The 18,919-nt window shown below is 37.1% G+C and overlaps 3 protein-coding genes across 4 annotated transcripts; all 3 read left to right on the top strand.

Annotated features, from left to right (window-relative positions):
* The first annotated feature begins 862 nt into the window (after positions 1-862).
* Positions 863-4,017, top strand: LOC129452823 (uncharacterized). The gene is made up of 2 exons (XM_055216860.2): positions 863-1,000; positions 1,210-4,017. Exon 2 carries the CDS (start codon positions 1,219-1,221, stop codon positions 3,127-3,129), a length of 1,911 nt encoding a protein of 636 aa, XP_055072835.2. The 5' UTR covers positions 863-1,000; positions 1,210-1,218; the 3' UTR covers positions 3,130-4,017.
* A 1,004-nt stretch (positions 4,018-5,021) lies between these two features.
* LOC129454276 (regulator of G-protein signaling 21) lies at positions 5,022-9,280 on the top strand. The gene is made up of 4 exons (XM_055218753.2): positions 5,022-5,214; positions 7,725-7,780; positions 7,862-8,025; positions 8,725-9,280. Exons 1-4 carry the CDS (start codon positions 5,138-5,140, stop codon positions 8,914-8,916), a joined length of 489 nt encoding a protein of 162 aa, XP_055074728.2. The 5' UTR covers positions 5,022-5,137; the 3' UTR covers positions 8,917-9,280.
* A 4,886-nt stretch (positions 9,281-14,166) lies between these two features.
* Positions 14,167-16,827, top strand: rgs13b (regulator of G protein signaling 13b). Of its 2 annotated transcripts, none has more exons than XM_055218454.2 (5): positions 14,167-14,380; positions 14,491-14,550; positions 14,667-14,728; positions 14,853-15,019; positions 15,100-16,827. In XM_055218454.2, the coding sequence occupies exons 1-5, from the start codon at positions 14,304-14,306 to the stop codon at positions 15,286-15,288; spliced, it is 555 nt and encodes a 184-aa protein (XP_055074429.1). In that variant the 5' UTR covers positions 14,167-14,303; the 3' UTR covers positions 15,289-16,827. The 2 variants fall into 2 exon arrangements, with proteins under 2 accessions (XP_055074429.1, XP_055074428.1); XM_055218453.2 differs by having other exon boundaries at positions 14,172-14,380; positions 14,664-14,728.
* The last annotated feature ends 2,092 nt before the right edge of the window (positions 16,828-18,919 follow it).

Raw genomic sequence — 18,919 nt, 5'->3', positions numbered from 1 at the left:
ACGCTGTTGTGATGTTGAGAGATGTACGAGATAAAAAATAAAGCATTTTAATTGGAATGATTTTAGCGTGTGTGATTTATGCGTGTGCGGGTACGGGTAACAGGACAAATATTAATGGGTCCGTGTGGTTGCGGATTTAATTTTGATATTATCACGGGTGACGGGTTGGATCGGGTGCTCAACTTTGCGGGTACAGGCGGGAGCGGGTCTCCAAAAATGGACCCGTGCAGAACTCTGCCACTGACTTCCATAGTAGGAGAGAAAAACAATATAGAAGTCAATGGTGCTCAAAAACGGTTTGGTTACAAACATTGCTCAAAATATTTTCCTTTGTGTTCAGCAGAACTAAGAAATGTATACAGGTTTGTAACAACTTGAGGGTGAGTAAATAATTACATAACTTTTATTTTTGGATGAACTATTTCTTTCAGGATATGCAGATGCATTAGAAACCAGACTATAAAAAGTGAAGAGTTGGATTAACATAAAGTGTTACTTTAGTTGTTCACACTTAAAATTTTAAAAAAGTTATTTCAACTTAAAATTTCACTTGAAAAGTTTAAGTTGAATTTTATTTTAAGTGTTACCAATTTAAGTGATGTTTTGGGTTGATCCACCTTTTTACAGTGAAAATACCACAGTCTAAATTTGGGTGATTTTAATAGTAATAGATTAATACATGTCCAACAGACACAAGTACAAATGTCTATATTTCAATGTAAATTGAATAGTTGTGTAATTTTTTGGGTCACATTTATTTCTACAGCACTTTTCACAGATTTGCATAGTAGCAAAGCAGCTATAGGGAATACAAAGTAGAACAGGCAAATTTATAAAAATAAATACATTTTATATAAAAATATAATCAAGGCGGATACAGACATCCATGTGGCCAATACTGCAGACTGAGATAAGTATTAAGGAAGAGCACAACACTACACTATGGTTATTAAAAGTACAACGCATCCATTTCAGCAAGACAGTCTTCAGGCTATAAAAGGTAAGTTCATTGGCACTTATAATCACAAAAATGCATATTTCATTTTTTCAAACAGAGTATTGTTTTGTGTTTATCATAAGGGCATTAGGGCTTATTTATATTATTCACAATAAAATAATTCTATATTTATGATCATTTTTCTCTTACAAATGAAAACTGAGCAATCTGGTCAATAACTATATTAACATGTAATTATATTCCCTCCCCAGCTTGACAGAATGTGGTTCACAATTCTTCTGCTTTTGCCTCCATTCACCCTCAGCATACGCTGTCCCAGCAGTTGCGTGTGTGACATTAAGGGTTCTGCAAAATGCACAGGGGACATCACAGACATACCCCCACTCGATCCCACCATCACCTTCCTACTCCTGCTTAATGACACCCGAATACAAGTTCTCCAAGAACGAAGCTTCCAGCCCTTTGTCCTTCTCCTGCGATTGAGGATTACCCAAGGCTCTCTCAACACCATCCACCCAGAAGCCTTTTATGGAGCTCCGCAGCTTCGCTCCATCAAATTGTCATCAAACGCTCTGTCTATTTTCCCACCTAAAGTGTTTGCCGAGCTGAGCAACCTGGAGCAACTGCACTTAGATGATAATCAGATAGTATCCATAAATTCAGGAATGTTTGAGGGACTGCTTAACCTAACCGAGCTGGATGTCAGCAAAAACCACATTTCTCAGTTGGACGCCAACATTTTTCAGAGCTTGACCAAGCTGAGCTTTTTAAACCTGGCAGGGAACCGACTGAGGAACCTCCCACGAACCGTCTTCCACAACCTTAGGCAACTGAAGACCCTGGTGCTTTACTCCAACCAGCTAGAGACTCTTGAAAGCGGCTTATTCGATGACCTAAGCAAACTGTTGGTGCTCCTACTACATAAGAACCAGATTCGAGAAATACCTCCACAACTTTTCTGGCACATGCCTTCCCTGCAAACCCTTTCGATGTCTAGCAACCAACTCCAACTTCTTCCACCCAGGAGCTTTTACTATTTGCCAAACCTTACCAAACTCACCCTGTACAAAAACCCATTGATATCACTACCCATTGAGCTGGTGGGTCAGATGCCAAGGCTCCAAGAACTTTACCTTTATGAAACAAATCTAGTCACCGTCCCCGGGAACCTTTTTGCTAACATGACTGGCTTAAAATTACTCCACTTACACTTTAACGAAAATCTTACCACACTGCCCAAAGACCTGTTTTGTTGCCTGCCCAAGCTGAACAAGCTTTCCATGAGACACAACAAGCTTATGGAGCTGCACCCTGATATCTTCTCAGCTTTAGGTAACCTTCAAATATTAATGCTTCAAGAAAACAAGCTCCAGTCTCTTCCGGCACAAATCTTCCAACATAACCCACGTTTACATTCACTTAACCTAAACAACAATGATTTGAGATATCTACCTGGAGATGTTTTTGTAAATGCTAGTGCACTAAGTTCACTCTCCCTTAGTGGCAACCAATGGATCTGCAACTGCAGCATTATAGGTATTGCCGAATGGATTCATGAAAACGCAAAGATTGTGAATGACTTGGAAAAAGGAGTAGCATGCCAGGAACCGTATCAATTGCGAGATCATCCGCTGCAGAACCTGACCTATGAAGATCTTCAATGTGGTCAGAGTGTATTCCCAACAGCTTATATGATCTCAACTACTACTGCTACTTTACAAAGTGAAGAAAACGTGACTTCACCATATCAACCAACAACTGATATAAGCACAACAACTACAAGTACATCTCCTGTGACTACATCTAACCAGCCATTTACAAGTACTTCTACAGTAACCTCTCTGTTATCCACTACAGATGAGGAGGTGAACATTAAGATTAGTAATGTGGTGTACAATAACGATCCAGGCTTTTATGATAAGATTGTCCTGGATAATGGACCTGATATTGTGCATAACAATTATTACAATGGTTGGATGTACCTGTGGACTGTCCCATCAACTGCACTATACAATGGTTTCATGATGGCTTTCTATATTGGCCTCTTGACCGTTGGTGTGGTTCTGATTGTGGCCGGCTTGTATGCTTTCTATCGGCTCAATAAGGTGATGTGGATTTTGGGGGGAAGCTTGTATCGAAGGCCAACAGAAGATAATGACTCAAAGATATAAATAGAGAGAGCTCAAATGTCTTAATTTACTCTTTAGCAAACTGTTCTTGTATTTACATCTATTTAAGGATATTGTAACGTAACTTATTATACCATATAGGCCTATATTCTGTACAATAATAACTGCACATTTTTTATTTTTTAATATTATTAATAATAATAATATTAAATTATTTAAAGATTACAGTAAACTTGAATTAACAAGTCATTTAAACTTTTTTGACTAGTGAAGAGTTGGTATAAAATTTTAAAACAATAAAGTTGAATAGGCTTATGTTATTGCATTTTGTTGTTTAAATTTATAACAACATCTAACTAGTCAAAAAAAGTTTAAATGACTTATTTATTCAAGTAGTTTCAACTTTTTCAGTGTAGGAGCTTTTACAGTGTAGTGGGGCTGAAGGAGCATCTGAAACCACCAGTAAAAACACATTTAATGGTAAAAAAAGAAAAAGAAAAATGTTTGCTTTCTTAGTTCATGCATATTGTTTTTTACACATATTTTTTACACATATTTGTAATATGTAATATTTTTGTCTTTCTCTTTTGCTGTAAATGCAGATGCATGTGAGGCCATGTGGCAGTAGTCTCCATTTATACATTGCATTCAATTATTATGAATCATCTGTTTCCTTATACAAACCTGAACTGAACCTGCTATAATCTCCACATTCCATTAAGTTATATAAGACTGCTGTGTACACACACTTGTTGGCTGTTAACTTAAGCGTCAGACCAAATTAAACCTTTCTGTACCTCCTTTAAATTGTCATGTGTGCCACCTGCTGGATGAACATCATAGAGCAGATGTTACTTGCAAAGTATGCATAAGGCTGACATTAATGCTATTTTGCTTTTTAATGTCTTTAAAATAAATGCCTGTTTGGGAGATCCTGTCTCATAGTCTAATTTTGGGATTAACAGCATCAAAGTGTGATTTTCAGTTATTGATTTCTCATTCATTTCGCATTTTGAGATGACCTTACTCATTCAATATTAAATATATCTAAGTTATATTTTCACATCATGTTCTTTACATGATGTAGGATGAGTTTATGTAAAAATAATAAATTTGTAGGTTTATTTACCACCCTGACCACCTTGACAAATCAATGTTAGCTAAACAAGGACAAGATTATCTGTTTGGCTGAACAATGGAAGACTAAGGGGTGCATTTGCTGAAATAAAATAAAACATAGTTTCAAAATATAAATATTTATGCAATTCAATCTATAACTAAACCCATCCTTATCAATACTAAGTTTATACAGCAAGCACTTATCAGATTCACTTCCACATGACTAATAATAATATGACTCATAAGCCCAACCGATGTCTGATATGCCTCAACATACATGTCCCTGATAGGGTGTAGCTCGTCTGGGGGCGTGGCTAATCTGCCCATGAAACATCTCAGGAACTCTATTACACCATTAACAGGATGTGACATGGTACAGTTTGACTCAGTTTTAACATCAGATATGATCCTCAGATATTAACTACAGGAAATGGAAACATGTACGGTCACATTTAGTGACAACATAGTGCATTCATACTTCTTCATACAAACTTCATACTATTCATACATTCATACCATCTGAACGGGTACAAAACCGGAACAACTGGAGAAAAACGTGATGTCTAACTCGAGGATCACATTTGAGGCCTAAATGTTAATGGAAAATCCATATATTTTAAAAAGATACTGTCCCAATGACAACTTTTGTACCTTTTTTCTGAGAGTGTTCTGTATATTTTTTACTTACGTTCAAGAGTAACTTACATCTGCACCAAACTATAACTCAGTATGAATCAGAGGGAATAAATGGTGAACTTTGCAGTCTTAGTGGTATCTGGAAATGTGTATGAACACGTTCAGGTGTCACAACATTCACTCCATCCACCTAGCAACCACATGTACAGAAACCTGAGGGAAAGAAGGTTTCAATAACATGAACTCTTAACAGATAGTGCTCGATAGTTCTTCTACAACCACCTGGGGTCCAGCGATGCCTAAACTACTATTCTCCAAGATCAGAATCAACGAGTTCAAGGATCTCAATCGGAACATAAAGCAACCAGAAACGTAAATACATTTTTATTTTGCCTTTTAGCATTTATATGAGTCGGGAATGCTTGGTGGTTATTATTATTGTCATAGACATGACGTTCTGTTAAGCAGAAAAAAGCAGAAGAACAATATCAGAAATGTTCTGAATCAGGAAAAGATTGACGCTGATAATAAGTAAGCTCGTAAGCAATCTTTAGTCATGTACATGCATGTGTATGCTGTGTGTTAAACATAGGAAACAATTGAACACTCTTATAAATAAATGTTCCTAAAAGTTTCTTCATCAGGTTGTGTGGTTCCTTAACCTTTAATATCAAAAGATTCCTTTTACACTGTCAGAAAAAAAATTGTCAGTATGTATTCATATTGACTTTAATTGGGGTGGTACCCTCACTGAAAAAATGAATCATTCAATTTACTCAGTTTTTTGGGGTGGGTGGTTGCAATTTATTTTTTTGAGCTACATTTAAACAAACAAAATGTTTTATTTTATTCTATTTTACTAATTGTTTGTTCAAATGTAGCTTAGATGGATTGAGTGCAACCACTTGCCTTTAAAAGATGTAGTAAATGGAATGAATAATTTTTTTTCAGTGCTTTCAAACACTACAGAGATCTTTCTACCTAAAGAGATCATATTCGTTACTCAGAGGTACATATAAGTACCAAATGTATACATATCTGTACTTAAATGGTACATATTAGGATCGTTTTAATGGGTACTTCTGACCTAGTGACTGCTGAGGTACATATTTTTAGGATTTATTTTACAACCTTTGACTCAGAGGTGTTCTTTGGGGAACCAAATATCATTCTTCCATGGCATCACTGCCAATGACTGTTAAATAATTCATTTATAAAAGTGCAAGAGTATTGCACACTGAAATCACCACAGAAATGTGAATACGTGAAGATGAAAAACATATTTTTAAAAGGAACGACCACTTCATGCCTTTCAATGCCGTAATAATATTTGCCTCAAAATACTTTTTTAAAATAATAGATAACAGTAATTTCAATGCTTTAACAGACTAGGCTGGGGTGATATGATGAGATTTTGCTGCATAGTAACCATATGGCAAAATACCAAGGTTTCACTGTGTTGCGGTATTGCCATTGAAACATTAAAATTATTTAACTTATTTTAAAGCAACATACAACAAGCATATGCCAGGTAAAATAAAGCCTTTAAAGTCACAATTAAAACAGAAGTAGCGATTGTCTTATTTTCCCCGTTGTGACGGTAAAAAAAGGTAGGGTGGGACTTGAATTTATCTATTGAGAATTAATTGAATCGTTGAAAGTTGGGCCATGATGCTATTTACTAATTGCTGCAATCTTTTCCCGGGCCCCGTCCACCTGCCGTTCCTCCGGAAGTAATGATAAATCTTTTCGAGGAGGGGAGCGAATTTACTCTTTTATTGAAAGATGAAGGCACATTCATTTAAAAAAATAATGCTCAGAGATAAAGTTATTTGTAAAAAGAATACCACAATATACAACAACAACAAAAAAACATTATAATATTCTTCCCCCAAAAATATTTTTGTAATATATATATCGATAACATCAAATCAATTACATTAATCAAAGGCGGGGTGCATGATTTTTGAAAAACACTTTGGAAAAGGGATTCGGGCCAAGTACCAAAACACACTTTGTGGTAATTAGTGGTATATATATATATATATATATATCGATATTATAGTTGTGCGCAAGCTCTACGCTGTAGGTTATCCGTAGCCTGTGCGTAGCTCAGCGTAGCCTGACGTGCATCTCGCAAAATTTTTAACAGCGCGTCAGTTTACGCGGACCGCAAGCCCTGTGATTGGTCCACCAGAACCCCTCCCATCAGGTAAAAAAAACTGCGTCATAGGTATTTCCGTTTGCGACGGTGAAAACAAAGATGAGCCAAGTTGAGGAGTGATTTAACTCAAACTGCAACAAAAGTCGCTGTTTCTTCTTCGTTTGTGGGTTAACTTGCCAAGCTTCTTCTTTGACGGTCGCCCTCCTACTGTGGTTACACGCGTGGTTACTGCCTACCAGCGGTCTGCGTGTGTTTGCACGTCGACGCGGAAGACGACGCAAAAGTATAAATGAAAACCGACGCGGAAACTACGCTGTAAGACCTACGCACAACTATAACGAGCCCTTAAGAAGGCATGTCTACTAACCGTCATTGTTGCCTGCGTTGCGTATTTGTGGGGTGGGTCTATCAAAAGAAGATCCCGATTCTATTGGGGTAGGGGTGTGTTTGTTTAGGTGATTTCAAATATCAACATTGGCTTTCAGAGATCATGCACCCCGCCTTTAATGATTTAATTAATTTTGTGTAAACACAGCTCTTACCTTGGAAACAGCATCACAGAATTTGTCTGTGGTTTTGAAACCTTCACCCTTTAAAACCTCTGTATACTGTACCTTGAAACCGATAACCGGCCCATGCCTACTTACTACCTTTATAAAATGTATGAAAATAAAAACTTTAAGGCACAACCTACTTACATTATTGTTTTTTCTGTAAGACTACAGGAGCATTCGACACCTGGGCTAAAGTTAGCAGATCTGCTGATAAATAAAGGTTAGTAACTTTTAACCAAATGCATAACCAACTAATGTAATGTTCCTACTTTCTATTTACGTTCATATTCCCTCTCAACAGACTACCTGTCTGCTTTTCGCTCATTCCTTGAGACTGAGTTTAGTGCGGAGAATGTGGATTTTTGGTTGGCCTGCAGGGAGTATAAGAAGATCTCGCCTGTCAAACGCCCCTACAGAGCAGCAGAGATCTATGAAGAGTTTCTTCATCCTATGGCGCAAAAAGAGGTCGGCATCTGAATCATTTCAGAGAAATAAATGTGTTCACACACACATTAAAGTACACTGTCATAAATAATGGTACAAAAGCTGTCAGTGGGACGCTACCCTTGAGAAAGCCCTTCAGGGCTCCTTCGCAAAAGAGACTTGTTCTCAAAGGATTTCCCTGGTTAAATAAAGGTTAAATAAATAAATAAAAAAGGTCCTTGTGTGTACCTTTGAGGCACCAATGTGTATCTTTGAAGTACCAATATGTATCTTTGAAGTACAAAGGTGTACCTTTGAAAGGGTACCGCCCTACTTTTGTACCTTTATTTTTAAGCATGTAGGAACACAGCAAACATATTAGCATGGATGGAAAATTATTGCATCATAGCATTTGTCTATTTATTTTATTTATTAATAGAATAGGTGGGGTGACTTACTTGTATTTGTATATTCTAATCTCTGAGGGATTTCACTGCAAATTATAATTGTAATATGATACCAAATTAAATATTTAACTTGAATATCAATTCAAAATTATGATATATATTTTAACTGTTAAAGTACCGTAAAAGTCAAGATCTCTATTTTAAAGAGGGATACAGACATGCAATGTGTTTAATAGCATCTAGTTTCCATGGTAGATTCATTGAATGTTAAATAAATGTATCAAACATATGAAATAGTTATAACTAAAATTTAACTAATGTACAATTCGCACAGGTCAACATTGACCATCACATTCGTGACAAGATCAAGAGATCCTTGGCGAATCCTGACCTCACTTGTTTCGATGAAGCAGAGGCCCACATATACAAACTGATGGAGAAAGACTCCTGCCCAAGGTTCCTCAAGTCTGAGGCCTACCAGGACCTAAGGAACACAAGACAGGAACCCAAAGTAGACCTGCTGTAGACAACAAAAGCAGAGAAAAGTCCCTCACCGAAAGAGGACATGTGCACGTGGTTTAGGGGAAGTAACTTAAAAAAAACAGAAAGTATGTGGCGTACAGTCTGAACCTCATTGCTATTGAGTGACAAGATGAAAAAGATGATAAAACAAGAAGATAAAAATGTCACTATCACTTGCAGTTATAGTAAATGACATAGAATGAAGAGAAATTGCATTGGTTTTGTTGCTGTTTTGGGAAGGGCAGGGTCAAGTGATTTTTTACAGGTGATTTTTGGAGTACATTTCTGAACAATACCAGTAAATAATGTTTTAATGATTATTAAAAGTGTTTACATTGTGTGATCTATATTAAACAGTATTACATTTACATGTTTTAATTGTTTCATTCATTTAGCAAACATAACCATAGTCTAAATATTATATACATATTTGGTGCCTCGTTGTGGCATAAGAATCAGACCTTGCTTATTTACTGAATGGTTAAGGTTTCCCTACTGAAAAATCCAGCTAAGACCAGCATAAGCTGGTAACTGGTTTTAGCTGGTTTAAGGTGGTTTACGCTGGTCATGCCAGCCTGACAAAGCTGGTCATGCTGGTGGGCCAGCTGTTCTTCCAGCCTGACCAGGTAAGTCCAGCTAGACCAGCTTAAAAAGTAACCAAAACACAGCCAGACCAGCTTGCTACACCAGCAAAACCAGCTTCATACACCAGCAAAACCAGCCAAAACCAAGCTGGAGACAAGCCAAAACCAGCTCACCAGCTAATGCTGGTCCTAGCTGGATTTTTCAGTAGGGTTAAAAGTAAAGTTGTTTAATCACAGACCAGTACTAGCAACGAAGTTGAACAAGCCACGAAAAATACTGGATTTTCTGAGCATCATGTCCATGCAAAGGCAGCTCAAATGCACTCTATCACACAGACTTTGAAACAGCAAACTGGGAAAATATTAAATATCATGATGACTTACATACTGTAGCATTTTGCTAACGTTAGCAAACACTGTTTGCCATAAGTCCTGGAAAGGCACAGTGTTAACTGGACCATGATAATTTCCTTCTGCTTAATCTGGTCCAAGCTCCTTAGTCTTTATTTGAAGAGGTTCGTTGCAAAACGAGATAACCACCGTTTTTTTAATTGTTAAGAAATCTGCAGTTGGTTTGTTTTGATTGAAACCTACATAACTAATACTGATTTGCTTACAATATAAGTGGGAGGGTTTGGGGCGCACAGTCCTGCGCCCCGGGGCGGATCAAGAACCAGCCAATTAAAGCTCAATCTCAGTCACATGTCTTTACCCTTTTTACTGACCTCGTTAGGGGTGCGCCCCAGACACACAAACATGACACACACAAAACAAACTGTTTTGATCATTTATTTATTTAAATAAATGATAACATGACTAACAGTAAAATAGTACAACTCAATGATTTATTCTGTATCAATTTGCACTATTAACATGTTAAAGTAGCTTTCTTCTCTCGCAAACTTTGGGGGGTGCCACAAATGCCTGAAAGCCATTGTCAAAAATTTGATGCAGATGACTAAAATTAAACAGACGAGTAAGATCAAGAGGGATTTCTATATGGACTCTCTTTGGTTAACTTAAAACAAGATGTAGTCTGGATCCTATATAAAGGTGTTATCATGCTGACTATGAGGGCATCTTTTATAATTGATATCTTTTATAGTTGATATATGTGACCCTGGACCACAAAACCAGTCGTAAGTCGCATGGGTATGTTAGTAGCAATAGCCAATTAGACATTTTATGAGTCAAAATTATAATTTTTTATGCCAAAAATCATTAGGAAATTATGTAAAGATCATGTTACATAAAGATATTATGTAAATTTCCTACTGTACAGGACCACAGGGAAGTATTAGTTTGCTGTTGGCGATCTGTTGCTATGACAACTGATGTCATGTGACCCGATAAAGATTAAATTAAAGTATTAAGAATAAATAAATATTATCATTTATAGAAATAATTTTATAAATATATATATTCAATTCAATTTTAAAAATATATCATAGGTTTTATAGGTATTATTTTGACACCCTTTATGCATGCCTTGCTCTTTGTCTTGGGGTAGTGGTACAAAACCTATGTATAGGACTTTAGCCTGGATTTCACAGACAGGGTAACAAATAAGAATATGTGGAATAAAACAAAGTGAAGTTTTGAAAGAATAATAAAAATCCAAAATAATAAACCCACTTCCTGAAAAGATGGTGATGTCATTACTCATTTATAGAATAGTCTATATTTTACTGTATGATGGGTTCTCCCACTCATTTAATCACTACATTCATTTGAGAGGTTGAGATGAACCTATGCTATATATTCTTCTGATGGTGATGATTCAAAAAAGTGTGCCACACACAGACATAAATAGCAAATGGGCTATATTTAGATCGCCTTAGGACGTGACTAACTACTGTATGTGCAGAGAAGAAACTCCTAGACAAGATTTTCCACAGTCTTTGAAAAATTGTGTTTTGGTCACATGTCAAAATTAATGCTGAAACAAGTTTAAAAGCAAAAGATGCAGACATTAAATACAAAAATAATCTTGATACCACCGTGACAATGACTTCTTTCCCAAATTTCAAGGCTTTAAAAGGCAATTCGAAACTGCTGAGAATAACCCATTTAATGCACTTAAAACTTTACCATTGCAGTGAATGTCATAAAATCTGATGGAAAATAAATCACCAGCACATGTCCTTCTTGGGAGAGATGATTTAACAATCGATGGTTTACAAGCACAGACCATGCACTGAGAATATCTGACATCTTATAATGGAAAAATATCATATTCAATAAGATATTATGTATAAATTATAAGAGGACTACATACAGAACATGTATGCAGCTAAAGTCATTTTTATGATCTACTGTTACATAAAGTCATCCCACATAATGTAAAGAACATTCTGTGAAAATATAACCTTGATATATTCAATATTGACTGAGTATAAAGTCATGTCATATATTAAAATCAATGTGAAATCAATGAGTAAAAATCAAACTTTGATGCTCTCATTGTGAGACTACGCCTGGATTTCGCAGACAGGGTCATATATTCAACATGATTTCGCAAAAACTGCTTCACTAGTTCGCCTGCGCATTCAGGTCTTAATGATTAATGGTAAACGAACTTGGCTTGCGGTCCTCGAAGGGAGATCTTTAACTGAGCTCTGAACCTTCAGAGAGCGTGAACCTGAGGCTGGGGCTCGAGCCCCAAGTTCAACAGCCTTTAACAAAACTGCAAAAAGGAAGAAAGAGAGAGTGAAGGAGGAGATGGGGAGGAGGAGGGATGCCGGAAAAAATTGCAGCTGGAAGCGGAGGCCTGAAGGCTGCCTTATATACGCCCATGATGATGATGATTGACAGGCCTGAATGTTTAGGCTCCTCCCGAACCTACGTTCAGAACTGAATTTAAAGAAAACAAATAAGACAGGGATATCCTGATTATACTAAACTATAGCAATATCAAAGATATCCTTTTTAAAATGTACATGTATACAGATTCATTGCTTCTGTAAATGTCCTATTCTTGCCTGTGCCCAATGAGTACTACTGTATACAGTATGCGCATACCTTATCTACACACTTATCTCAGTGCAGTTTTTCCCAAACATGCTATCATTCAGAGGCACAACGGATGTCAAATCATGTGGTAACACACTGACATAAGGAAATGAATTTCCACAGAGAGCCTCACTTTACAAACCCTATCGCAACTGTGGTAAATACAGCGGATGCCCAATGACTGCCTACACTTTCAGAAAAAAGGTGTAAAAGCTGTCACTGGGGTGGTCCCCTATCAGAAATTACACTTTTGTAGTGCATATTAGTACATCAAAGACGCATATTGCAACATATTTGTACATAAATGTTACACAATAGGACCTTTTTAAAGGGTACTACTCCAGTGACGGCTATAACACAATTGTTTCTGAGTACCAGTCCATACAGTGTAAAAAATAATGGGTTGTTTCAACCCATGGTTGGGTAAAGTATGAACAAACCCAACCGTTGATTTACAATAAACTTTGTAAATGTTCATTTTGACCCAGCATTGTTAACAGTGTACAGTAAGTTACCCCGTTTCAACCTGCGGATGACTTGCTGACCGAACTCTACCACGATCTCAGACTAAATACACGGTTGCCATGGCAACCGAAAGGAAATGAGTAAGTTTTAGAGCTGCTGAAATGGCCAGAGGAAGAAAGTTGCTCAAGTGTTCACGATGGACAAACTGGCAGCATTACAGTGAGATAAAGCAAGCTGATCATGTGACTTAGGCGCTAGTCTGCACATGTACTTCAGCATGAATGCTCGACTGCCTATATCCATTTTTGGACAAACTTGAGGAGTCACCGCAACCCAGAAAAGACGCTTATCATGGTTTCATACACATTGTCTGACCACAGAATAGACTAAAATGAAGCTGCTTTGTAAACTGAAAGCAACCTTGTATTAGTATAACTTACCCATGATAAATCGCATTGCTGTTTTTCTCACTTTTGGATAAAACATTTGCTAAGTACCTAAATGTAAATGTAAAATAGAGACTATAAAGGGTTTTTGAGTTAATGTGAGATTAATGTCTCACATTATTTAATTATGAAAGTACTTTTATAATATTTAGTAGCTCAAGAGCACAAAGGTCATGGGTTTGATCCCAGGGTGCACATATACAGATAAAATGTATTGTTTGAATGCACTGTAAGTCACTTTAGGTAAAAGCGTCTGCCAAACACATAAATGTAACTGTCTTTGTGGGACATCTGTAATCCCACAAATTTATTTGGTTCTGATATTTAATTTTATTACAGGGTTACACGTGAAACTGGTGACAGCCTGTCCATTATAGTCTAAACCAAATGTATTCATGTAGCTTTATAAAAAAAACAACAACGTTGAAAACAAAGAATGATGCACATGTTGTAACCATCTCATTTGACTCTTATTTTCATTACTGGGCCCGAATTCATAATTCGGACCCTGTTTGCATCCGTGTATTTTTCCAAGACACCAAATCATGCAAAGTTGTAATTTGCTTATCTGTTATATTCGTGGCCACCTCCGTATTTACATGTCTAATAATACGGTAAAATTACCCTCGTCAACATCACTCCCCATCTGACAGCAAATATTTCTTGAGGGTGCTTTGTGTATGTCAAGTGGGTGGAGAGTTGTGTGGCTTCCTCTTTGCTGTGGTTCGACGAGTCCCTGTTGGAGACACAAGCCCCTAGCAACCGTGGCAGGACATAAAAGGCAGAGCCGGATACGCAGAAGAGAAGCCGGTATACACCAAGTGCAGTATGATCACAACTAGAGAGAAGCTGAGGACTTTTGGACAACAATCCTTCGATCTACCATGCCTGGCCTAATCGTGCAGTATCCTACGAAAAGTTTCAACATGGAAAATGATGATCATGGAAGAAACAAGAACCTGTAAGTGCTACGTTTTACTGGGAGTTGTGTTATATTACAGCATGCTTTAGCATACGTTTGCATGTGTGAAGCGTGAAATGTCGACAACAAAGCTGATGTTTTCTTCGTAGAGGAAAGAACCTCATGTGCCGACTAAAGTGTATGTTCTCCGACTCACCTGCTCAGGAGAGGTAATGTACATAAAAAAAACTTAATTTGTGCAAGAATGTTTCATCCAAAAGCTATTGCCCCTAAATCAATTGTTAATGTTATAAAGTAGTAATAAAACATCTTCCTATTCTAGCAGGCTAAGTCTGGAAGATACCCAACAATGGGCCCAGTCTCTGGAGCGCCTTCTCGGGTCAAAATGTAAGAGCATCTATTTTTTTATTATTTATTGCTGTTTGCTTTCACGAGTTTAAAAGAAAACATTCATAAATCAAAGGAATTGGTTTTCATGTGTTTTGACGTTGATGCCTCCTTGCCTCCCTAGATGGCTTGGCCACATTTCGCACCTTTCTCAAATCAGAATACAGCGACGAAAACATGGAATTCTGGTTGACGTGCGAAGACTTCAAGAAAATCACGTCCTCACATAAGATGACATCAAGGGCAAAGAAAATTTTCGAGCAATTTGTTAAAGCCGAATCTCCGAAAGAGGTAATGTTAATACACCGAATCTAAACAGCAGAGTCCAGTACTCAATATCTGTGTCTTAGTTCTTTCCATTTGCATTACAGATTAACATTGACCACCAAACACGAGAAGAAATTAAGAAAAATGTAAGAAGGCCGACGGTGCAATGTTTCGATGAGGCTCAGAAGATTGTTTACGGACTGATGGAACGGGATTCTTATCCCAGGTTTCTACGATCTGAGATGTACAAGACTCTTCTTGATTCCCTCGCTGTGGACACTGAGCAAGGATGACTGGATTTGTTATACCAAAGCTAAAACTGGAATATTGTGAACTTGTTTGTTTGTTTGTTTGTTTAATGCTATTACAGCATCTATGACTATATTCATGGCGAGAACTGAGTATATCTCTAAACAAGTTGGGGAAGGACAAATTGCCATTTCCAATTTACCTAAACTATGGGAGAAAACCGAAGTATCTGGAATAAACCCATGCTGACTCAGGGAGAAAATGTAAATTCCACACAGAAGACCTCATCTGACCTGGCCGAGTCTTCTGGACTTCTTTGCAAAAGCCGAACCCTGCAGAACCTCAAAACATGGATCCCAACTCAGGGGGCCTAACATAACCCTCAAAGTCCCTCTGGGACTTAAAGATTAAAGCAGTAAGACTGTAGTGTACCGATCTACAACAAAGCAATTCTGGGACTGGGAGCCTCATTGCACTAAACCTACAGTTAGCCCCAAGCGTATTTTATTATTAAAGTTTTTTTTGACAACTTCTCTACTGCAGAGGTTTCCTGTGTAGATAAGCGTTCAGCTCCTTAAAGCTTTTCCGGTGGTTTTACAAAACTACAATGTTGGCACAACACTATCTGCTCCTGGAGCTTTCAGGAGATCTTTAAGAACTGTTTTGCCATGTCTTATAAAGAGTTTCATACCAAGAAAAATCTATCTCAGCCGGTATGAGATTCTTGCAAGAGGAATTGTTAAATGTGTTTTAATATTGCCAAAGATGTATAATTTAAATGACCTATTGAACTCCTCAAAAAATAAAATAAAAACTGTAGCATGTGTGCCACACACAAAAACTGTAATGTCATGATGTTTAAAGGGGTCATTCGATGTTGCTATAAAGAACATTATTTTGTGTATTTGGTGTATTGCAATGTGTTTATGGGTTAAGGTTAAAAAAACACATTATTTTCCACACACGGTATTATTGTTGCTCCTGTATACTAACGTTTTGAAAAGCTCAGTGTGCTATGATTGGCCAGCCATCCAGTGCGCTGTGATTGGCGTAACACCTCAAGCGGAAATGTTACCATATTTGGAATATCAGCTCCTAAAGCACACTGTCTTTACAACATGGCGGCGGTGACAACAATACTAAAGCGAGAATAAAAGTTATGCCTTCTTTCTTTGCATTTACATTTTGGTGGTGTTATGCAAATCTTCCCACATAGTGGCGTAGATCTTTGGAGGCGTGTTTGAGTTAGCCTTCACTTTTAGAAAGAATATCTCTCTGGGTTTGCAACTTTAATCTTTGCGACTACACAGATCTTCTATATGCACAAAGAGCTTTAACCCTCCAAACAGAAAAGAAATTATGAAATCACATCATATGACCACTTTAAAGCAAATGTACTACTGTACTATGACTGTTATTTATTAGATGCAACCACTGGTTGGATGTTGACATATGTTGTGTCAACTTTAATTATTAAGAAGAATAAAATTAAAATTGGATATTGTTCAACTTTATTCTTGGGTTATGCAGTTACTGCATAAAAATAAAAATTTGTCAGAAAATAAATTTTGCTTTATATTAAATACAGTTTGCTTATTTTACCGCATTTCGCTTTGATTTAAGTTTGTAAAAAAGGGGGTGGTTTCCCAGACAGGGATTAGCTTAAATCAGGACTAGGCCTTAGTTTAATTAGGAAATCTAACTAGTTTTAACAAACATGCCTTACTAAAATCATTACTTGTGTGCATTTTGAGGCAAAACAAAGGGCACTGATGTATTCTAAGATATGTCAGTCAAAGTTGTTTGCAGTTTGGACAGCTCTTACATTTATTTTAGTCTAGAATTAATCTAATCACTGTCCAGGAAACCGCCTTTAGATGTTAAAATAAATCAACTTTAATTCTCAAAACTGTCAAAAATTGTCCCTAGCTTTTACCTTTGCACCTAGAGTTCATATTAGTACTTCAGAGGTACATATTGGTACCAGAGAGTGGATATTAGTACCACAAAGGCACATACTGGTACCAGATGTATACATATCTGTACCTACAGTAAATGGTACACAATAGGACCTTTTTAAGTTGTGCCCAAGTAACAGCTTGAGACAATTTTTTCCTGAAAGTAAAGTAAACGCATTTATCTAAACAACGTTTAGATATTTACTGGACAACATCACTAAAACTTCATTTCATAGTATGACATTGGTTTCAACAAGATCACTGAGATCATGTGTTTGAATTCCGAGAAAACACACACTTTGATAAAACATACTGCAATTGCCCTGTTAATCACTTTGGATGAATTTCTATCAAAATACACAAATGCACAACTTCATGACAACACGATAGGAATGAGTCTGACAGGTCGCATGACTATTCTGTGACAAAACAATTACCTTTGAAACAGGAACATGTGAGTTTCATTTCCCACAGAAGAAGGAATTAAGACAGAAAGACATCAGACGCTGCAGAGAAGTGTGTATTGCAGTGCCGGCTGTAAAGTCAGGACATCTTGCAATTTGCACATTTTTGCTATTGCATGTAAAATATTGCTAATCAAGATTGATGCAAGCCTTCCTCCATGTGGCACAACACTTATAAGACACCAATTCACAATAGTTGCATGCAGGCCTACTGTGCTGTCTCAACAAAAAAACGTCAGTCTTCTTGGTCAAGTGTACACATACTAATGGATAAATGACTGATCTGATAAGCCTTAAAGGGGCCATGACATGAAAATCTGACTTTTTCCATGTTTAAGTGCTATAATTGGGTCTTCAGTGATTCTATTAACCTAGAAAATGTGAAAAGATCAACCCAGTAACTTAGTTTTGGTAAACCATTCTCTGCAAGCACATGAAAAAATAGGTCGTTGAAATTTGGCTCTCCTTATGATGTCATAAGGAGCTCTTATAATAATACCACCCCTTAATCTGCACTATCCAACCACAGCACTGCCATTTAGTGCAGAGAAAAGCACAATTGATTTTGATTGCAACAGGCCACCATCATTGTGATCGGTGTTTGAGTTTCGTCGGCTCGTTTGCATTTTAAAGGACACACCCAAAATGGCACATTTTTGCACACACCTACAAAGTGGCAATTTTAACGTGCTATAATAAATTATTTATATGGTATTTTGAGCTAAAACTTCACATATGTGCTTTGGGGACACCAAAGATTTATTTGACATCTTAAAAAAAGTCTTGTGCCAGGGCCCCTTTAATTCAGCGTAAAACAGGGTCCATGACTTTCAAGCCCAAAAATGTGCATCCATCCTTTACAGAAGTAATACACACATATTGGTTGCTACCGGAAATTAGGTATTATAGTTTATAAAGTTTTAAATATGATTTTTCAAAATCACATCCATTACCCCCATAAGGCCTTTATTAACCCCCTGGAGTCATGTGGATTACTGTTAATAATAATTCATAGCATGAAAATACAATTTTAAGCCTACAAAGTAAACGGCTTATCCAAACTGACCAAATATACTCATGCATAACTGAGGTTATTTCAAGTTCACCAAAACATGCATCATTTCACCAAATGCAGAGACATAATATGTTCTTGTTTTCGCACCAAGGTACTTTTGGAGTCCCCGACGAGTACAAAACACGTGTCATTACCAGGAAATACCTTGTGCGCAAGACCTCTGGAGAAGCGTCTGTTT

Source organism: Misgurnus anguillicaudatus, chromosome 23 (assembly GCF_027580225.2).
Source record: "Misgurnus anguillicaudatus chromosome 23, ASM2758022v2, whole genome shotgun sequence".
Lineage (NCBI taxonomy): Eukaryota > Metazoa > Chordata > Actinopteri > Cypriniformes > Cobitidae > Misgurnus > Misgurnus anguillicaudatus.
The sequence above is the reverse complement of the archived record's forward strand: the minus strand, read 5'-3'. Positions and strand labels throughout refer to the sequence as shown.